Genomic DNA, 23,477 nt, shown 5'->3' on the forward strand with positions numbered 1-23,477 from the left:
AGCCGCCACAGCCTGCAGAGAGCAACCACGCACGGGACGCCTGCAAAGAAGCCGTGGAGACGCGGATTCACCACACCCCGGAGCGGAACCCGCCAAGCTGTGTTACTGATGGTGGCAAAACTGTGCGGAGCAGAAAAAGACGAATTTACAAGGACTGAAAATGCAAGGTATTTAAAACCTATGCTCGTTCACTGCAGTCCTCAGTAGGTACTCTGGAAAATATTTAAATCTATCCTGTCTAATGAGCCAGGAGTCTCAACAGTGAACTTCACTCGCTGTCATGGACTTAATCATTAGCTTCATGAATTTTTGTCAGAAGTCTAAGCTGGATATCCTGACATACCCTATCACATAGCAGTTCAACGTCTAAAGAGTGGTAGCATTTCACTGCAATTTTTTGAGCTCAAAAGTGACACCAAAGTTTTTCTGAGAAAGAAGAACCGCCCTCAACCACTATTATCAAATGATGAATAGCTTTGGAAACTAGCTTTCACTGCAGACTTGAAAATGTTTCTTAATGAACTAAAGCTAAAATCACAAGGCCTGCTGTTTGCCAACCCTGCCCTGGACAATGTCCCTAAGAGTCAATGGCACCCCCCTGGACTGAGAAGGCCGTCTTACCCAGGGACACACTGACTCCTGGGTCCACTGTTCCCTGGTGTGGGAGTTCATGTCACACAGGTAACAACCAGGAACCTATCCTTATCTTTAGCTACCACAGCCCATGAGACGGCAGCCCTAGGAGATCAGCAGGTTAGTCTAAATGACCTTGTGTGGAGCACAAGAGACTGGTCTTGGCCTACATCCTGGATGAACAGGGAGGAGTACGTGTGGCTACCAACACCTCCTGCTGAGCTGGATTATTACGACTGGTTAGGTGGAACGATCCACACATGCTAAGGAAGAAAAAGACGTGTGTATCTGAAAAAAGTCCTACTAGTCCCTCTGGGACTTACTCGCTTGGCTGAATCTGGGGTCCTGAGGTGGATGACTGAGATCAACACTGCAGAATTATCTCCATTATGCTAATTTGGATTCTGTTGATAATAACCTCAATCAGGTGTTACATGAAACAAATGGATGGATTTCACTGCATGTAATCTGAGGGGCAGATCGCTGGTAGCAGCAGCCTGCTATGAGCCCCAGGCATCCTTGCACGGCCTTGCTGAGCAGGACAAACTGAAGGCCTAACTGTCCTCTGACCGAGCCCTCTCCACAGCTAGCAGTGAAGACAATCAGGCAGGTCCAACGACCACATGACTGCTCACTCCTCGGGAAAGGGAACTTGACTCGCTTACTGTTTGCTGCAGAAGGCACTGAGCCCTCAGGACCGGGCTCCTCAGTTGCACCACAACTCCTGCTTGAAAGGCCACCACGTGGGTTCATGGCATTGCCCTATGGTCCTTGAGGGCAGGGGAACCACTGCCGCCACAGTAACACTCCTGCTGTTTGCTGGGCTAGAGTATTAAACTGTCTTGCTCTAATCCACTGAGTCCTGATGTCTACTTTGGGCACCTATGGAATTAGGAGGTTGAAGTATAAAAACCACATATGTTTCATGAAATTAATTCCCAGAATCTTTCTCCCAAGCTGAAATACTGAAGACATAATCCCTGCCTCAGGGGACCTAACCATTTATGGAGTAAACACTATCAACACAGCTACTCAGCTGGACTCCCAGCAAGTCTATTATGATAGATGCTCACCTGAGTCTTAAAACAACAGAATCCAGCATTTTCAGAAGTTATAGTTAGTTCTTAAGACAATGTTTAGGGACCTCCCTGGTGGTCCAGTGGGTAAGACTGTGTGCTCCCAGTGCGGGGGGCCCAGGTTCAACCCTTAGTCGGGGAACTAGATCCCGCATGCATGCCGCAACTAAGAAGCTGGCATGCTGCAACTAAAGAGCCCGCGTGCCGCAACTAAGACCTGGCACAGCCAAAAAAAGTAAAAAGACAATGTGTAAAAACTTAAAAAGATGTGCTACATGGTATGACAACCTACAGGACACATATTTATTTTAAATGGCAAGCTCCTCATAAAAATATTACTCTGATTCAGCAGTTTGACTCTAGACAATTTAGAAAAGTAAATAACTGGGGAAAAGTAAAAAGCAACACATAGAAGCTCTCTTAACTACCCTCCACAAGTGATGTGCTGAGTTACAAGACCCAGTGCGGGTTGAGCACACGTGTACAGGGCGTGTGCCTACCAAGAATCAGTTATCGTTCTCCCAGCCTGTTTAGGAAAGTTATACTGGGAATACTGGGACTTCCCTAGCGGTCCAGTGCTTAGGACTCTGTGCTTCCACTGTAGGGGGCACGGGTTCGATCCCTGATCGGGGAACTAAGATCTCACAAGCTGCACAGCACGGCCAAAAAACAACATTATACTGGTCACTGAAATTCTGTAATTTATTTAAAATCACAGATATCGTTGAAAGATGACATGCAAAGAGGTGTGATATTTCTATGAAAGCTAAATTATATGTTTTGAGAAGTGCCTTTAAAAATACCACATCAAATTGGGTGTGAGAGAAACAACTGTAAAAGATTAGGGGGGAAATCATAAAAATCTAGAATGACTCTTCAAAGAAATTGCTTTACAAGTGTCTTTATGTTCTTGCTCCACTTTAAATAAGCATACATTTAAAACTATAGGTAATAGATATGGAGATATGGTTTATGGTAGAAAGATGACATGGACTTCCAATCAACAGACCCATATTCAAAAACAAAAAAGCCTTGGCTGTACACCAAAATTGCTATGTACATTTATTAACATTTTAAGTTAGAATTTCTTATCATAACCTCTTTATTTAGGATACCCTCTTGCCTTGACTTTTATAAATTAAATTCCTACTACCAGCATTAGTGACCTGGGTGGCCCGGCGAACAAGACTCCGAGCTCCCAATGCAGGGGTCCGGGGTCGATCCCTGATCAGTGAATTAGATCCCACAAGCCGCAACTAAAAGATCCCACACGCACAACGAAGATCATGTGTGCCGCAACTAAGACCCGGCTCAGCCAAATAAATAAATAAATAAATATTTTAAAAAATTTTAAAAAAGGGGGTGGTGCTCTGTGGTAAACCAAACACTGTACACAGCAGTGCTATTGATGTTTAAGATGACACACTTACACATGCAACAATGGAGATAAAATACACAAACACGCAAACATGTTTTAAGATAAAACTGAAAAAAATCGCAAATAACTGATCACAACTATTTGAAAACTATATACATACTGATTAATATCAGAGGACAACAGAAAGTAAAACAGCTGCTGTGTGAGTTTGGTGAAATAATCAATATTTCGTATCACATTTTCTTTTATGAGTTTTTAAAGCCATTTTCAAGTAATTTTGTTTAAACAGCCACCTACCTCGGGATACTTAAACTATGATTCGAAGTTTAAAAACAGAACACAACCACTAGTTACATGTCAGCATTTCAATGAACTTTCTTAGGACATCTTTGGTCATCCCTCCTGCTAGAAGGGTACTGGAGCCCATCATTTCTCAATCTCAACACTACCCTTTTTTACAAATTTTATTTATTTTTTAAATTTTATTATTTTTTTTAACATCTTTATTGGAGTATAATTGCTTTACAATGGTGTGTTAGTTTCTGCTGTATAACAAAGTGAATCAGCTATACATATACATATATCCCCATATCCCCTCCCTCTTGCGTCTCCCTCCCACCGTCCCTATCCCACCCCTCTAGGTGGTCACAAAGCACCGAGCTGATCTTCCTGTGCTATGTGGCTGCTTCCCACTAGCCATCCATTTTACATTTGGTAGTGTGTATATGTCCATGCCTCTCTCTCACTTCATCCCAGCTTACCCTTCCCCCTCCCCGTGTCCTCAAGTCCATTCTCTACATCTATGTATTTTTGTCCTGCCCCTAGGTTCATCAGAACCCATGTTTTTTTTTTTAGATTCCATATATATGTGTTAGCATATGGTATTTGTTTTTCTCTTTCTGACTTACTTCACTCTGTACTACAGACTCTAGGTCTATCCACCCCACTACAAACAACTCAGTTTTGTTTCTTTTTATGGCTGAGGAATATTCCATTGAATATATGTGCCACACCTTATCCATTCATCTGTCGATGGACACTTAGGTTGCTTCCATGTGCTGGCTATTGTAAATAGTGCTGCAATGAACACTGTGGTACATGACTCTTTTTGAATTATGGTTTTCTCCAGGGGTATGCCCAGTAGTGGGACTGCTGGGTCATATGGTATTTCTGTTTTTAGTTTTTTAAGGAACCTCCATACTCTTCTCCCTAGTGGCTGTATCAATTTACATTCCCACCAACAGTGCAAGAGGGTTCCCTTTTCTCCACACCCTCTCCAGCATTTATTGTTTGTAGATTTTTTGATGATGGTCGTTCTGACCGGTGTGAGGCGATACCTCACTGTAGTTTTGATTTGCATTTCTCGAATGATTAGTGATGTTGAGCATCTTTTCATGTGTTTGTTGGCAATCTGTATATCTTCTTTGGAGAAATGTCTATTTAGGTCTTCTGCCCACTTTTGGATTGGATTGTTTCGTTTATTGATATCGAGCTGCATGAGCTCCTTGTATATTCTGGAGATTAATCCTTTGTCTGCTGCTTTGTTTGCAAATATTTTCTCCCATTCTCAGGGTTGTCTTTTCGCCTTATTTATGCTTTCCTTTGCTGCACAAAAGCTTTTAAGTTTCATTAGGTCCCCTTTGTTTATTTTTGTTTTTATTTCCATTTCTCTAGGAGGTGGGTCAAAAGGGATCTTGCTGTTATTTATGTCATAGAGTGTTCTGCCTGTTTTCCTCAAAGAGTTTTATAGTGTCTGGCCTTACATTTAGGTCTTTAATCCATTTTGAGTTTATTTTTGTGTATGGTGTTAGGGAATGTTCTAATTTGTTTTACATGCAGCTGTCCAGTTTTCCCAGCACCACTTACTGAAGAGGCTCTCTTTTCTCCATTGTATATCCTTGCGTCCTTTATCAAAGATAAGGTGACCATATGTGCATGGGTTTATCTCTGGGCTTTCTATCCTGTTCTACTGATCTATATTTCTGTTTTTGTGCCAGTACCATACTGTCTTGATTACTGTAGCTTTGTACTATGGTCTGAAGTCCAGGAGCCTGATTCCTCCAGCTCTGTTTTTCTTTCTCAAGATTGCTTTGGCTATTCAGTCTTTTGTTTCCAAATTGTGCAATTTTTTGTTCTAGTTCTGTGAAAAATGCCATTGGTAGTTTGATAGGGATTGCATTGAATCTGTAGACTGCTTTGGGCAGTATAGTCATTTTCACAATGTTGATTATTCCAATCCAAGAACATTGTACATCTCTCCATCTGTTTGTACCATCTTTAATTTCTTTCAACAGTGCCTTATGGTTTTCTGCATACAAGTCTTTTGTCCCCTTAGGTAGGTTTATTCCTAGGTATTTTATTCTTTTTGTTGCAGTGGTAAATGGGAGTGTTTCCTTAATTTCTCTGTCAGATTTTTCATCATTAGTGTATAAGGATGTGAGATTTCTGTGCATTAATTTTGTACCCTGCTACTTTACCAAGTTCATTGATTAGCTCTAGTAGTTTTCTGGTAGCATCTTTAGAATTCTCTATGTACAGTATCATATCATCTGCAGACAGTGACAGTTTTACTTGTTCTTTTCCGATTTGGATTCCTTTTTCTTTTTCTCCTCTGATTTCTGTGGCTAAAACTTCCAAAACTATGTTAAATAATAGTGGTGAGAGTGGGCAACCTTGGCAACCTTGTCTTGTTCCTGATCTTAGAGGAAATGGTTTCAGTTTTTCACCATTGAGAACAATGTTGGCTGTTAGTGTGTCACATATGGCCTTTATTATGTTGAAGTAGGTTCCCTCTATGCCTACTTTCTGGAGAGTTTTTATCATAAATGGGTGTTGAATTTTGTCAAAAGCTTTTTCTGCATCTTTTTCTGATCATATGGCTTTTATCCTTCAATTTGTTAATATAGTGTATCCCACTGATTGATTTGCATATACTGAAGAATCCTTGCATTCCTGGGAGAAACCCCACTTGATCATGGTGTATGATCCTTTTAATGTGTTGTTGGATTCTGTTTGCTAGTATTTTGTTGAGGACTTTTGCAGCTATGTTCATCAGAGATTCTGGCCTGTAGTTTTCTTTTTTTTGGTGACATCTTTGTCTGGTTTTGGTATCAGGGTGATGGTGGCCTTGTAAAATGAGTGTTCCTCCATCTGTTATATTTAGGAAGAGTTTGATAAGGATAGGTGTTAGCTCTTCTCTGAAAGTTTGATAGAATTCACCTGTGAAGCCATCTGGTCCTGGGCTTTTCTTTGATGGAAGATTTTTAATCACAGTTTCAATTTCAGTGCTTGTGATTCATCTGTTTATATTTTCTATTTCTTCCTGGTTCAGTCTCGGAAGGTTGTGCTTTTCTAAGAATTTGTCCACTTGTTCCAGGTTGCCCATTTTATTGGCATATAGTTGCTTGTAGTAATCTCTCATGATCCTTTGTGTTTCTGCAGTGTCAGTTGTTACTTCTCCTTTTTCATTTCTAATTCTGTTGACTTGAGTCTTCTCCCTTTGTTTCTTGATGAGTCTGGCTAATGGTTTATCAATTTTGTTTATCTTCTCAAAGAACGAGCTTTTAGTTTTATTGCTCTTTGCTACTGTTTCCTTCATTTCTTTTTCATTTATTTATGAAATAAATAACTGCTAACTTTTTTGTTGTTCTTCTTCTTTCTCTAATTGCTTTAGGTGTAAGGTTAGGTTGTTTATCTGAGATTTTTCTTGTTTCTTGAGGTAGGATTGTATTGCTATAAACTTCCCTCTTAGAACTGCTTTTGCTGCATCCCATAGGTTTTGGGTAGTTGTGTTTTCATTGTCATTTGTTTCTAGGTATTTTTTTGATTTCCTCTTTGATTTCTTCAGTGATCTCTTGGTTATTTAGTAGCGTATTGTTTAGCCTCCGTGTGTTTGTATTTTTTACGGTATTTTTCCTGTAATTGATATCTACTCTCATAGTGTTGTGGTTGGAAAAGATCTTGATACAATTTCAGCTTTCTTAAATTTACCAAGGCTTGATCTGTGACCCAAGATATGGTCTATCCTGGAGAATGTTCCATGAGCACTTGAGAAGAAAGTGTATTCTGTTGTTTTTGGATGGAATGTCCTATAAATATCAATTAAGTCCATCTTGTTTAATGTGTCATTTAAAGTTTGTGTCTCCTTATTTATTTTCATTTTGGATGATCTGTCCATTGGTGAATGTGGGGAGTTAAAGTCCCCTACTATTATCGTGTTACTGTCTATTTCCCCCTTTATGGCTGTTAGCATTTGCCTTATGTATTGAGGTGCTCCTGTGTTGGGTGCTTAAATATTTACAATTGTTAAAACTTCTTCTTGGATTGATCCCTTGATCATTTGTAGTGTCCTTCTTTGTCTCTTGTAATAGTCTTTATTTTAAAATCTATTTTGTCTGACATGAGAATTACTACTCCAGCTTTCTTTTGATTTCCATGTGCATGGAGTATCTTTTTTTTTCCATCCCCTCACTTTCAGTATGTGCCCCTAGGTCTGAAGTGGGTCTCTTGTAGACAGCTTACATATAGGTCTTGTTTTCGTATCCATTCAGCCAGTCTATGTCTTTTGGTTGGAGCATTTAATCCATTTACATTTAAGGTAATTATCGATATGTATGTTCCTATTACCATTTTCTTAATTGTTTTGGGTTTGTTTTTATAGGTCTTTTCCTTCTCTTGTTTTTCCTACCTAGAGAAGTTCCTTTCGCATTTGTTGTAAAGCTGGTTTGGTGGTGCTGAATTCTCTTAATTTTTGTTTATCTGTAAAGGTTTTAATTTCTCCATTGAATCTGAATGAGATCCTTCCTGGGTAGAGTAATCTTGGCTGTAGGTCTTTCCCTTTCATCACTTTCAATATGTCCCGCCGCTCCCTTCTGGCTTGCAGAGTTTCTGCTGAAAGATCCCCTGTTAACCTTATGGGGATTCCCTTGTATGTTATTTGTTGCTTTTCCCTTGCTGCTTTTAATATTTTTTCTTTGCATTTAATTCTTGATAGTTTGATTAATATGTGTCTCCATGTGTTTCTCTTTGGATTTATCCTGTATGGTACTCTCTGTGCTTCCTGGACTTGACTATGTCCTTTCCCACGTTAGGGAAGTTTTCAACTATAATGCCTTCAAATATTTTCTCAGACCCTTTCTTTCTCTCCTCTTCTTCTGGACCCCTATAATTCGAATGTTGGTGCATCTAATGTTGTCCCAGAGATCTCTGAGAATGTTCTCAATTGTTTTCAGTCTTTTTTCTTTATTCTGCTGCCTGGCAGTTATTTCCACCATTTAATCTTCCAGCTCACTTATCTGTTCTTCTGCCTCAGTTATTCTGTTATTGATTCCTTCTAGAGTATTTTTAATTTCAGTAATTGTGTTGTTCATCACTGTTTGTTTGCTCTTTAGTTCTTCTAGATCCTTGTTAAATATTTCTTGTATTTTCTGCATTCTGTTTCTGACATTTTGGATCATCTTTACTATCATTACTCTGAATTATTTTTCAGGTAGTTTGCCTATTTCATCTTCATTTATTTGGTCTTGTAGGTTTTTAACCTTGCTCCTTCGTCTGTAACATATTTTTTTGTCATTTCATTTTTTTTTTTTTTTTTTTTTTTGATGATTGGTGCTGTATTCCTGTCCTACTGGTTGTTTGGCCTGAGACATCCAGCACTGGAGTTTGCAGGCAGTTGAATAGAGCTGGGTTTTGGTGCTGAGATGAGGACCTCCAGGAGGCCTCACTCCGACTGATAGTCCCTGGGGTCTGAGGTTCTCTGTTAGCCCAGCAGTTTGGACTCGGAGCACCCACCACAGGAGCTTGGGCCTCATATCCGGCCTGGGAACCAAGATCCTACAAGCTGCACGGCACAGAAAAAAAAAAGAAAAAAAAAGGAAGAAAGAAAGACAAAAAGGAGCAGTACAATCTCAAAAAATAAAAAACAAAATAAAATTAGTGGATAAAAAAATGTATTAGGACAAATAAAATTATAATTGAAACAACTGCAATAAGGTAAAATAAAACCACAGCAGAAAAAAGAAAGGAAAAAAAGTGCCTTGGCCTTGGGGGGGTAGTTTAGGTGGGGCGTGAAACTTAGGCAGGGCTGAGGTTTAGGGTGGGGTGGGACTTAGACCAGTGGAGGGGGGGTGATGTTTGAGCATGGGGCGGAGCCTAGGCAGGGCAACCTTAAATGTGGGGCAGGGCCTCTGCTTAGGACCTGCCCGGAAGGGGAGAGGCAGCGCGTGGAAAGGAGGGCCTCTGAAGTGTGGGGTTCTGGAGTCTGGAGGTAGGGCCCTGAGTGAGTGTGTGTGGGTGGGGCTTAGGCCCAGCACACTGGAGGGGGTCTCAGACGGGATCTCTGAGTGTAGAGGTGGGGCCCTGGCTGGGGGTGCAGGGGCAGGGCTTGGGATTAGGCCTGGAGTGCAACAGGCTCCCCGGTGCCTGAGTGGACAGAGAAAGTGCTGGACCCGTTCCCATCCATTCCTTCATGCCCCTCCCCCACCGTCTCCCCCAGGGTCTCCCCAGTCGCTGCTGGACCCCTAACCGTGGGTGGGTCCCGCTGGGTGTAGGAATTCCTCCCCTCCCCCAGCTGCCCCTCGGGGTGCCGGTCCCAGAGGTCCGGCCTTTACTTTTGCTCCCCCTTGCCTCCCTCCCACCCCCTCAGGACCCGCACGGCTTGAGGGGGCCTGGGTGGGCAGAGCATCAGGCCGGGGATCTCAGCAGGTTCCCGGGGGCCCACGTGGACAGGGGAAACCTGGCCACGCCCCCTTTTGATCCTCTGTCCTCCCAGTGGTTCCCCAAGTTCCCCCTTCGGTCGTGGGAGCCCTTCCCCTCCCCCAGCCACCCCTCAGGGGCTCCTGTCCCATCCGGCCTCCACTGCTCCTCCCCCTTCACTCCCCCTACGCCCACGCCCTCCCCAGTCACTGGGGGCTCCTCCCGTCCCCTTATAGGTGTCCGTGGTCCCCCACTGGAGCCTGGTAGGTGCCCTAGCTGTGGGGAGACATGAATTCCGCGTCACCCTACAACCAACGCTACCCTTTCTTGAGCTAAAACAGCAGAAGATAAATAAGAACTACCTCCACGGCTGCAGTAAAAATCTATGGATAAGAATATGGAAGATGATGATGTTGTATCTTAAGGACGAAGATTAATTCAGCCTCTACTAACTGTTTTAAGCTTCGTTTGGCAAATTATTTAAAGAAGGATATATACAACTTCGCAATACAAAGAACTGTGCTAAAAACTCTCTAAGTCTGATAGACTGTTTACATCTAATATCCCTATTACTATACAAAAAATAAACAACAAGGACCTACTGTAGAGCACAGGGAACTCTATTCCATATTTTGTGATAACCTATAAGGTAAAAGAATCTGAAAAAAAATAGATATATATGTATATATATAACTGAATCACTTTGCTGTACACCTGAAACTAACACAAGATTGTAAATCAACTATACTTCAATTAAAAAAAAAACCCTAAGAGCCTTGAAAAAAGGTAATTTGAGGAACTTAACTGTGTTATAAACTTTAAAAATAATTATATAATTCTAATCTATGGCTTGCTAAGTATGAAATCTCTAAAGGCAGATGGGTTTCTGTTTATTTACATGTACTCAGTACATTTTTCCCTGTACCAATGGCAATCATTTAAAATATGGAGCTCTTGGGAATTCCCTGGCGGTCCAGTGGTTAGGACTCCATGCTTCCACTGCAGGAGCCATGGGTTCGATCCCTGGTCAGGGAACTAAGATCCCGCAAGCCTCATGGTACAGCCAAAAAATAAATAAATAAAATAAAATATCGAGCTCTTAAAAAACATTAAAAGTCATGCCTCTGGGAATGGATGAGGGGATGGGAAGGGATGGAGTGGTTCTTGTTCTTTAAGAGCCTATTAGTATTATTCAATCTTATAACCAGAGCTATAAGTTACTTAGATACATATAATTTTGCACACATGAAGTAATTATTACTACTTAATACAACCACCACAAGCCAAAGATAATACCTTGGGGCGCAGAAAGATGTTGCTCCTGCAGCTTCTCCAGAGAGAGGAGTCCCAAGTAGCTGAGGACAACATACTTTGTTTCATAGTGAAATCCTAGAGGCACAGTAGTAGAGGACGCCATGCGGTCGGCTGGCAGAGCTCCGGAAAGGTCTACTTACAGATGTGTAAAACCTAAAAACATAAAAGTATTTTTTCAGTTTAAAGTTTATTATAGGGGCTTCCCTGGAGACACAGTAGTTAAGCATCCACCTGCCAATGCAGGGGACATGGGTTTGAGCCCTGGTCCGGGAAGATCCCACATGCTGCAGAGCAACTGAGCCCATGCGCCACAAATACTGAGCCTGTGCTCTAGAACTCGCGAGCCACAACTACTGAGCCCACGTGCCACAACTCCTGAAGCCTGCACACCTAGAGCCCAAGGTCTGCAACAAGAGAAGTCACCACAATGAGAAGCCCGCGCACCACAACGAAGAGTAGCCCCGGCTCGCTTCAACTAGAGAAAGCCCATGCATAGCAACGAAGACCCAACACAGCCAAAATAAAGTAAAAATAAATAAATAAATAAATGTATAAAAAAGAAAATAAATAAAGTTTATTACATGCCAGTACATTTTCCCATTGACTCCAATTATTCAACTAAATACCAAAATAAATATTTCTCAGCCTTTTTTTCTCAGTAATCTTTAAAAAAACATAACTTCAATTTATTGACAAGTAGGAATTTATTTATTCGGATATCAGATCAAAAGCAAATTTCTGGGCTTCCCTCATGGTGCAGTAGTTAAGAATCCGCCTGCCAACGCAGGGGACATGGGTTTGAGCCCTGGTCCGGGAAGATCTCACATGCCGCGGAACAACTAAGCCCGTGCGCCACAACTACTGAGCCTGTGCTCTAGAGCCCGTGAGGCACAACTACTGAAGCCCACGTGCCTAGAGCCCGTGCTCCGCAACGAGAAGCCACTGCAATGAGAAGCCCGCACACCGCAACGAAGAGTAGCCCCTGCTCGCCACAACTAGAGAGCGCCCGCACAGCAACGAAGACCCAACGCAGCCAAAAATAAGAAATAAAAATAATAAAGTTCCCTTAAAAAAAAAGCAAATTTCCCTTTCTACCTCTCCCTACTCTATTGTCACCTATGTGGCAAAAACACTAGCTCTGCCCTCTCTTTACCCTCCCCCCAGAGCCAGCATATGTTCTCTTATTTCTTTTACTAATAAAGCCTACTGAATTTCAGCTACGTCCATGGCCACACAGCTGCACACAACATTTCCCTGTTTCCTGTACAGCTTAGTGTGCTACAAGATTAGTCTGAGCCTAAGGAATAAGAGCAGAAGTTACATGTGCAATGTGGTGGGGGGGGTGTCTCTCATTGAAGACTTCCTCTTTCCTCCTCCCTGGGTTTGAAGTGTGCATATGGCAGACACCTCACTCTGACAGGCAAACAAGGACCCCACTCCAGGGGACGGCACAAGACAGAAGGGACCCGGGTCCCTGGATGACCCCCTGGAGCAGAGCTGCCCTGCCCGCCTTGACCGCTTGCCTCCGACCCCTCTTCAAGCCACTGTATTCTGAATCTCTTCAATAGTGACTTTAACTTGCACCCTAAACAATGCAAGCACAATTCACTTCTCCATGTGGACTTAACAGCTGTTTTACATACCATGTACCCCCCTTTTTAAAAGATATACTCTCTTAGCAATTTTCAAATATGCAAGGCAGAGTTATATACTATAGTCAACAGGCTGCACATTACATCCCCAGGACTTATTTATTTCACAATCAGAAGTTTGTACCTTTTGACCCCTACTATGTACCTTAATAGTTGTTTCAAACCAAAATGTCTTATTAAGAAGTTTCCAAAGAACTGTTTTCTACTTAAAACAACGATACAGACTGTTTTAAGATCTTAAGAAATATCTGTGCATTGGGCACAAAGGCTTAAGATCAATCGCCTGCCCTCAGGAGTTTTCTATCAAGTAGAGGAAAACAAAAGCATAGAAACAAATAAGAACAATAAAATTCTATGATACGAGTCAGTATACATGAGTGGGAGGGGCAACCCAAAACAAGGAACAGGTAAGTCTCTCGGGAGAAAGAAAAACGAAGTGGAAATCAGGCAAGGCTTTATAAGGTAAAATCTGAGCAGATCTTGGAACGTGAGTGAGCAGTCACTATCTGAACTGGCTGGGGAATGGGACGAGGTGAACTTTAGATGTCAAGTAGACCAGGAAAGGGCACAGAAGTGTCTTGGAACAGCAGGAACAACACAAAAATTAAGCATTTGACATGGCAAAGTCCTATGATACAAGGAGGATGGGGCTCAGCAGTAGTCAGCATGTGGCCTGCCTCGGATGCTACAGGATGCTTGGAAGCTCAGGTTTTATCCTATAAGCTGGAAAATTATTTTAACCATGTCCATTAACGAACCCCCAGAACTGTATGCAAATTCTGTGTGCATGAGCATTTTTTCTGGAGGGAAAAAAACACACTCAATTTCTTTCGGTAGCCTCTCAGATTAGATCATGATGCAAAAAACGCTAGGAACTCTGTAGAACACCAGTAGGAATCACTGAAGGGTTTTAAGCAAGAGAAGCACATGAGCAGATTATATTCTAGAAAAATCATCCTGGAGGCAGTGTGGAAGACAGAACGGAGACTGGAGGCAAGGACACAAGTTAGGGTAATACTGGAAAAATCTCAACAAGAGATGTATGAAGGCACGACCTAGAGCAGGGACACAGGAAAGGAGAAGGGGACGGAGGGAAAATATGAAGAGTTCAAAGATCTGTTAACCAACTCAAAGGCAGCTGCCAGGCAGCTGTACAGAAAGTGGTGCTGCTCCTACTTCTCAACAAGAGCTGCTCTGGGGGAGAAGGATAACAAGCTCACTTGGGGGCACACTGAGTTGTAAAACGCCCACAGCTGTCCAGGTGGAAATGAACAAAACGTTAGACATAGAGGTCTTCAACTCAGAACGAGGTCTGCACTGGAAGTAGAAAGCTGTGGTCTGCGCAGAGGCGGGTCTACAGCATCACCTAAGGAGAGTGGACGGAGAGCAGCGACTTCCAAGGGGAAGGAAGCGCCAAAGCTTCCAGGAGGTGGGAGAAGGGGTGGCTTGGTTTGAAAAGCATGTTCATACTTGGAAAAGCAAACATTACCTACTGTTTGCAGATTATAAGGTATAGGAAATAAATCTGAGTAAACCTTCAATCTTCTTTGTATCACTGACTCTCAGTGAGAGGATGGGAGGGAAGAATCACATACCCCCTGCCCCCAGGCCGAGCACCACCAGAAGAGGAGCCAGAGATTTTTATTTATCAAAGGAAAAAAGGGTTTTTAAAAAACATGTTGAGAAACACTGGTTTATCTGAAAAAGAAACCCAATTAGAATTCAAGGCAAAACTACCATTGCAGGGCTGGCCAAAAAGATGAGAAGTTGTCAGAGGAGCCCGCTAAGGTCTGCAGTGGACAGTCAGAAAGGCATAAAGGGGACAGGAGGGTGTGCTCACAGTTGGGGGAGGCGATTTGGGAAGAAGGCAGTACAAACAACACACCAAAAAAAATGCAATGTCAGGATGATGTCCCTGACAGGATGGGCTGATCTGACTGGCAGGGCAACAGCAGAGGCCAGGGACGTGATGAGCAAATGGAGGACTTCCCTGGTGGTGCAGTGGTTAAGAATCCGCCTGCCAATGCAGGGGACACGGATTCGACCCCGGTCTGGGAAGATCCCACATGCCACGGAGCAACTAAGCCCATGCGCCACAACTACTGAGCCCGAGTTCTACAGCCCGCAAGCCACAACTACTGAGCCTGTGTGCCACAACTACTGAGCCCAAGCGCCTAGAGCCTGTGCTCCACAACAAGAGAAGCCACCTCAATGAGAAGCCCGCACACAGAAACAAAGAGTCTGCCTCGCTCACTGCAACTAGAGAAAGCCCGCATGCAGCAACGAAGACCCAATGCAGCCAAAAATAAAATATAAATTAATTAAAAATAAAAAAGAAGAAATGAGTAGAAAAGAAAAAAAAGAGTGAATGGAAAGTGAATCAGTAGAGAAAATGGGTTTTAGTCTATTCTTTCATGGTTTGAAGGGAAGACAAGAATGGAAGATGGGGAGAGAGACAAAGGGTCTGAGAGTTCATTAATTTTGTTTTGTTTTATATACAATGAAAGAGACTTAAGCACGTTTACATTCAGTGGAGGAGCCAATGAGATATAAATAGAGAGCAAGGAATAAATTATTAAGTTCCAAAAGAGAGGAGAACAGAGCAAATCAGTAACAAAATTTAACATATAAAAAGTCTCAGAATTTTTTGGTAACAGGAAAAAAGAATTACTCATCTTCTGAATAATGCTTTATACTTAAAAAAATTGATGTTCTAGAATTTGTTATAATCAAATTCCTTGTATTTATCCATGCACCCCAATGTTGACTGCAGCACTATTTACAGTAGCCAAGACATGGAAACAACCTAAATGTCCACTGATAGACGAATGGATAAAGAAGACGTGGTGGCAATAAATAATGCCATTTGCAGCAATATGGATGGACTTAGAGATGATCATACTAAGCAAAGTCAGTCAGACAGAGAAAGACAAATACCATATGGTATCACTTACACGTGGAATCAAAAACAGGACACAGAAACAGACTCATAAACATAGAAAACAGACTTGTGGTTGCCAAGGGTGAGGGGGGTGGGGGAGGGATGGATTGGGAGCTTGGGGTTAGGAGATGCACACTATAATATCAAGGATGGATAAACAACAAGATCCTACTGTATAGCACAGGGAACTATATACAATTTCCCGTGATAAACCATAATGGAAAAGAATATGAAAAAGAATGTATATGTGTGTGTGTGTGTATGTATATATATATATGTATGTATGTATGTATAACAATCACTTTGCTGTACAGAAGAAATTAACACAACATTGGGAATTCCTTGGTAGTCCAGTGGTTAGGACTCGGCGCTTTCACTGCCGTGGCCCAGGTTCAATCCCTGGGTTGGGGAATTAAGATCCCACAAGAGGGCTTCCCTGATGGTGCAGTGGTTGAGAGTCCGCCTGTCGATGCAGGGGACATGGGTTCGTGCCCCGGTCTGGGAATATCCCACATGCCGTGGAGCGGCTGGGCCCGTGAGCCATGGCCGCTGAGCCTTCACGCCTGGAGCCTGTGCTCTGCAACGGGAGAGGCCACAACAGTGAGAGGCCCGTGTACCGCAAAAAAAAAAAAAAAAAAAAAAAAGATCCCACGAGAGTCACAGCCAAAAAAAAAAAAAGAAAGAAAAAGAAATTAACATAACATGTAAATCAACTATATTTCAATAAAACAAAAATTTTTTTAAATGTCTTGTATCTATCAAAAAATCCGTATCTCTTAAGACACTTTTGGTTACACACCAACCCAAATGCTACAGACAAAGCACAGTTCACCAAGTTTCCAAACTGGATTTTTAACCTAGTGCTCTTCAAATTTTCTTACAAATCCCTATTGACTAACCATAAATACCATCTTTTTTCCTTAAATTTTATTTATTTATTTTTTTTGGCCGTGTTGGGTCTTCATTGCTGCACACTGGCTTTCTCTAGTTGCGGCGAGCAGGGGCTACTCTTCATTGCGGTGCGCAGGCTTCTCATTGCGGTGGCTTCTCTTGTTGCAGAGCACGGGCTTCAGTAGTTGTGGCACGTGGGCTTAGTTGCTCCACAGCATGTGGGATCTTCCCAGACCAGGGCTCGAACCCGTGTCCCTTGCACTGGCAAGCAGATTGTTAACCACTGCGCCACCAGGGAAGCCCCATAAATGCCATTTTAATCATGGATTTCATAATTCTCCACTATAAAGTCCTCAGCTCTAGTACACATGTTACTATCCATACGTCCACACAGTTGGTGACTGCTTCCATGACACTCAACCATTCTCAATGACTCACACTAATGGAGAAGCTGACCATACATACTTCCACCATTTAAGTTTAGTGCATGGTCTTTAGGCTTCAAATTTGTCTCTGACGTTCCAGTTATAAACAAACCAGACCCGCAGGATAAAACATCCTTCCAACTCCTCTAACTTCACCTGAGCTGCCAGTTTATAGCAGCGAAGCAGCTCGCTCAGACCTGTGTTTAGGTGATGGGGCAGGCAGACCTCAGGAACACGACTATGTGTCTACAACACAGGGAATGTAGCCAGTATTTTATAATAGCTGTAAATGAACTATAACCGTTAAAACTGTGAATCACTATGTTGTACAACTGTAACATACAACATCGTACATCAACTATACTTCAATTAAAAATAAATAAACAGGGCTTCCCTGGTGGCGCAGTGGTTGAGAGTCCGCCTGCCGATGCAGGGGACACGGGTTCGTGCCCCGGTCCGGGAAGATCCCACGTGCCACGGAGCGGCTGAGCCCGTGAGCCATGGCCGCTGAGCCTGCGCGTCCGGAGCCTGTGCTCCGCAACGGGAGAGGCCACAGCAGTGAGAGGCCCGCATACCACAAAAAAAAATTTCAAAATTTAAAAATAAATAAATAAATAAATAAATAAAGAGAAAGAAATGCTATCATAGGTCTTGTGCATTTGTATTAAATTACAATTTCTCAAAGGCACTGAAGATATGCCAAGTGTGAACTCTGCAGCAGTGCCGCAGGGTATTCTGGGGAGAGAGGGCATCACTCCCTCTGCATACGCTGTGGCAACTAATCTGCATATTGCACAAAGAGCTCTTGCATTTCTATATCATAAATAGATCACCTCTGCACGAGACCTCTATTTCTGAAGCACTTTTCCACGTGTTGTCACAGTAATCCTCCACACCAGAAGGAAAAGATAACAGTCTCAACTTTATTGATGGAGAAACAAGAATAGACAATTTATTTGCCCAAAATCATAACAGCTAGTTAACACTGCAACCACTTGGTTGACTACATCCTCTTCCATTCTGAACTCTTAGGCCTTAACTGTATTCATTCAATACACATCTCCTGCAAGCCAGGCAACGTGCTGGGTGAGAGGAACACAGAGGTGGAAACACTAACACTAATGATAACAGGAAAAAGTGGTAGAAAAACAAGGCAATTTCCCAAATATCAGACACCCACAATACCGAAGGAAGCAAATTTGTCAATTTTGAGAACGGGACGGAGGCAAAAAGGAAAAAGACAGGTTAAAGAAAAAGTAAATATGATCTGAGACCACCACCCAGAGCTTTCCTGGAAGCAGGGGACCATGCTCGGGTCCACCCCACTACTTACTCACCAACCAGAGGACATTTCATGCCTAAGACAGCTCAAGCTTCCTTCTAAATGATGAAAAAGACATAGCTACTTTTACTCTTTAAATTTTATCTAGAACCCTTTAGAATTCAAATTAGGTATAAGTGTTCTTGGTATCAAGAAGTGATTAAATACAAGAGTGATCTTCAATATAAAAACTCCTGCTTTTTACACAATTCTAACAACCTACTGAATACAGCTGTGTCACCCAGCTGTTTCTTTCTCTGCCTTACACCTTTAATTTGCTCTTCTCTCAAGTTACAGGTAGCTGTCAGCCAGATGGACGGCGTGAGGAAGCTTAGGGTAACTTAATCCTGTGTTTATACATACATTTGGTGGCATTCCAAAACATCCATGATCCTTCAGTAACAAATGTAATATCCAAAATCTTACAATAAATGGTCTTTTTTTAAAACCTGATTTCTATTATGAGTACCGGTGCAAATCCCAGGATGTTAATATAGATAGTACTGTGGGAATTAGGCACATTTTATGAACGGTAACCAGAAGGTATACAGCAACTATTAAATTCTACTTTAAGTTCTTATGAAAAGCAAATCTGCAGCATCAGCAGCAACATGAGTTTTTTGTAGTTGTTTCCCAACCCTGTCTCATCATAATCATCTTGGCGGCTATTAAAAACAAATTTCTAGGGCTTCCCTGGTGCCGCAGTGGTTGAGAGTCCGCCTGCCGATGCAGGGGACACGGGTTCGTACCCCAGTCCGGGAAGATCCCACATGCCGTGGAGCGGCTAGGCCCATGAGCCATGGCCGCTGAGCCTGCGCGTCTGGAGCCTGTGCTCTGCGGTGGGAGAGGCCACAACAGTGAGAGGCCTGCGTACCGCAAAAAAAAAAAAAAAAAAATTTCTAGCACCCACCTCAGAAATACTAACTTAGAATATCATACCTATATTCTATTTCTTAACCCCATAGAACCACAGCAGAAAAATATTACAATCTAACATGATGTAATTAAATTATTTCAGGAAGCTTTGTATTTAGACTATCTCCTCCCACTCAAATAAAATTGTAATAAGATTGTTAAATACTGCAATACTGTGGAGTTGAGTAGATATACAATCCCAGTCTACAAAGGGAAAAGTGAAAATCCACAGATAATTCAGTCACAAATGAAAACTCTTGAGTTTTAAGCACGGACAAAGTTTTTGATTCCCAGATCCCAGTCTCCAGACCCATTGGTGGTTTTAGTAAAGAATTTTTAAGCTCCACAAAGTAGCATGAAGTCCAATGACTTTATTTCTTCAATCTGTACTTTATTAGGTCTCATACAATTCTAGGACTTTCTGCAAAAGAAACGTTACATAATCCTAATTAAAATTGTGAAACTGCAAAAATTTCACTGGGTCCAACTGAGAAATGCAACTAAGCATTTGAAAACTCAGCAGACACTAAATATTTTAGTGTACACTATCCCTTTCCAACTGGAACGTGCCTAACTGAAGACTGCTAGTTCAATCCTGTGTTAAGGGCCGTCCAAAAATGTTTCCACTCAGCAGTTGGCACGCCAACATAATGTACTTAAAGAGGAATGCCTCACTCTCACTCTCCCCACAAACACAGAGTCTGACTTTCACAGCAAGTAATCAGGCTTCCCATATATGTGTAGATAACGTGCATAAAAGGGAGACATGAAAGTCACTCTCTCTGCTCCACTCCTACGTATGTGCCACAGAGAAAGGAAAACACATTGTCTACGCAAAAACGTTCACATGAAGAGTCACAGCAGCATTACATGTAACAGCCAAACAGTGGAAATAACTGCCCGTCAACTGATGAATTTTCAAAACGTGGTCTATTCATAGAGTGCAATATTATGTGGCCATAAAAAGGAATGAAGTGCCGATACCTGCTACAACATGGAAGTAAAAGCCAGTCACAAAAGACCACATATTGTATAATTCTGTTCATATGAAATATCCAGAACTGGCGGATCTACAGAGAAGTAAAAGAGTGGCCCTGTAGGTGGGGGAGTGTGGGAATAAAGAATGACTGCCAGTGAGTACAAGGTTTCTTTTGGGAATGATGAAGACTGCAGTGATAGCTGCACACTCTGTGACTACACATGTGAACAACTTAATGGTATCTCAATAAAACGCTGCTAAAAAAATCAGCAACTCTGAAAACAGCCCCCTTCCTTCAACCCTGTTAACATATATTAAGAACTCTTGGGCTTCCCTGGTGGCGCAGTGCTTAAGAATCACCTGCCAACGCAGGGGACACGGGTTCAAGCCCTGGTCCAGGAAGATCCCACATGCCGCAGAGCAACTAAGCCTGTGCGCCACAACTACTGAGCCTGCGCTCTAGAGCCCACGAGCCACAACTACTGAGCCCACGTGCCTAGAGCCTGTGCTCCGCAAGAGAAGCCACCGCAATGAAAAGCCCGCGCACCCCAACGAAGAGTAGCCCCTGCTCGCCGCAACTAGAGAAAGCCCGCATGCAGCAACGAAGACCCAACACAGCCATAAATAAATAAATAAATTTATTTATTAAAAAAAAAAAAAACTCTTGGGGGACTTCTCTGGTGTCGCAGTGGTTAAGACTCTGCACTCCCATTGCAGGGCGCCAGGTTCCATCCCTGGTCGGGGAACTAGATCCCGCATGCATGCTGCAACTAAGACTCGGTACACCTTAAACAGACAAATAAATAAATATGTAAAAAAAAAAAAAGAGCTCTTGGGAATTCCCTGGCGGTCCAGTGGTTAAGACTGTGCTTCCATGGCAGGGGGCGCGGGTTCCATTCCTGGTCCGGGAACAAAGATCCCGCATGCTGCGCAGAGCGGCCAAAAAAAAAAAAAAAAAAAAGAACTCTTGGTGACCACTTATTTGGAATAAGATATGCATCAAAATCAAGTTTGAAAAAGCAATGATAAAAAGCAGAATGGTGGTACTGTGATTGGTTTAAACGTCTGCTTTGTATGTCTAAAATGTTTCATAAGAGAAACATGTTCTTAAAACAATATTTATTGTTGCAAATCACTTGTTCTAAAAGCTGAGCAAGATATGTAGTAAATATTGACTAACTGACGGGCTAACGAGCACCTTTTCTCTACAAAACGGATTGGACTCAACCGTCTGTATCCCTCAACTGAACTTACTTACTGGGGTACGGTCCTCCATAAGAAAATCCATCCTTTGGAAAAAAAAATACTGAGAATGGTACCTGACCAATCAGAGTAAAAGAATTTTCAAAGTCCCTAATGGCCTATTATCAAACGAAGAATAGTCCATAGTGGTTTAAAGATTTTCAATTTACAGTGTACATTTATTTATCCCGCGGTGTACGTGAGGTATAAGCAGTTCACCACCTCCACGAACACTTGCTTAATTTTCTGGGAGACTGAATAAAAGAAAGTACTAGAAGGGTGTGGCAACTCATCCAAGGTCACACAAGTCAGGGCAGAGACCAGCATTCTGGTTTAGACCAAACCTCCCGGGGAAATCGCACTGACAGTTTCGCTGGAGGACTTGCTTGTTTTGCTCCACGTCGCAAAGAAACAGGGGAGGGGGGAGACCGTCAGTTTCGTTAAGAACTTGTACAGAAACGGGGCGCTGGCTGCGCGGGTAACCGCGCGCTCGTGCGGGGATCGGGCCGACTCCGCAGGGCGGCGGCCAGGGCCCAAGACCCCAGCTCCCAGAGGGGAAGCCCCAGCTCGGAAAGTCCCGGCACGAAGGCGAGACATTCGGGGTCTGCCTGGGATGCTGGGAGAAAGACCAAAGGAAGAAACGACCTAGCGCGAACCGTGCCGCCTCTAAGGGTGGCAAAAACGAACACGTGAAATAATAGCAACAGCAATGACAGCGGCGTCCGAGCTGCCGGGAGGGGCACCGGGAACCCTGGGGAGAAGCCGCGGCCCGACCGGCTGGCGGGGACCCAGGCCGCGAGCCCCGCGCACGCACCCCTCGCCCGAAGCCCACGCCCGCCGACCCGCGCCCGGACACGTCTGAGGGGCAGCGGAACGGCCTCGCGCCCTCAGCCTCTCACTACCCTCCTCTCCCGCGTCGGCCTCGGGACGCCTCAGGTGAAGCGGGGAGAGGGCCCGGCGCGGCCTGCCCGCGACCCCGCTCCCCTCACCTGGTCCAGGCCCGTGCCCCCGAAGAGGTGTAAACGCGGCGGCGGCGGCGGCTGCTCCGCACAGGATCCCACGGTGGCGGTGGCGGTGGCGGCGGCGGCTCCGACCCGCGGTCCTAATCTACCGCCGCCGCCATGTTGGCGGGTGAGGTCACCCGGCGTGCTTCCGTCAGCGCCGGCGTCGGGGCGGGGCGCCGGGCGCGCCGCCAGGGGTGGATCCGCTTTCCCAAGAGGAAGCCCAGACCACGGAGTCCCGGAGGCCTCTTTGCGCAGGTGTGAGCCGGAAGAGCCGCTCTCTCCTGGCCTGCTCTCCTGTTGGGGAGCAGCTCTATGGTTCCGGGCGGCGGTGGCCGTGGACCGCTGGGAAGGGGGCGGACTCGGACGAGCCCACCGTCGTGGGTTCGCCCGCCGGAGGAGCTGCAGGCGAGCCGGCTGACCGGGGGTGGAGTCCTGGGAGCTGCGGCGCCGCAGCGCTGGGTGGGGGGCTGGGCCTTGAGGGTACGGAGCGGGTTGGAGGGCGGGGGCGTCGTAGCGCAGCGAGGAAGGAACGCATCTGCAGCTGCCACTGGGAGGCGGTGCGGCGTGTCCACCGCGCCCTGGGGGAGCCACTGTGTCCGGGCGCCTGACACGGCCGGGCGGAGGAGCCGAAGCCTGCATGAGGACAAAAGGCCGATGGACAGTGCCTGCTAGTGGGGTCAAGGGTTCTTTCTGGGGTGACGAAGATGTTCTCCGGGTGATTGTGCTGGTGATTGCGCAGCTTTGTAAATACACTCACTTGAAGCCATTTAATTATACTCCGTTGTACACTTCAAAAAGGTGACTATCTCAATACAGCCGTGAAAAAAGAAGTGATAAAAACCTGAATTGATAATGAGGGTGGTGGTGGAATCCGAAAGAAGGTTGGAGCTCCGAGGCTTTGGGCCCAAGTGACTGAGAACTTGGGTGGTGCTGTTCATAGTGAAATCGGACAGATTTGCCAAGAAGAGACTTAGTGAGCTAAGAAAACTATCAATAATTCCCTAATAGTACCT

At 44.0% G+C, this 23,477-nt stretch overlaps 1 protein-coding gene across 2 annotated transcripts in view; it reads right to left on the minus strand.

The window, feature by feature from the left end:
- The window catches only part of BCL2L13 (BCL2 like 13), a 62,235-nt gene extending 39,576 nt beyond the window's left edge, over positions 1–22,659 (minus strand). The window contains exons 1-2 of one of the 2 annotated variants that reach the window (XR_014017120.1): positions 22,450–22,659; positions 11,077–11,247 (exon numbers count right to left, since the gene is read on the minus strand). Coding sequence is in view for 1 of the 2 variants with exons in the window: in XM_081249937.1 (XP_081106063.1) it covers positions 11,077–11,197 (121 nt within the window). In the remaining variant the exon portion in view is untranslated. The remainder of the gene's footprint in view (positions 1–11,076; positions 11,248–22,449) is intronic. The other variant, XM_081249937.1, reaches the window with a different exon arrangement.
- Between the last annotated feature and the right edge of the window lie 818 nt (positions 22,660–23,477).

This window comes from Mesoplodon bidens (assembly GCF_964165515.1).
Source record: "Mesoplodon bidens genome assembly, chromosome: 11".
Lineage (NCBI taxonomy): Eukaryota > Metazoa > Chordata > Mammalia > Artiodactyla > Ziphiidae > Mesoplodon > Mesoplodon bidens.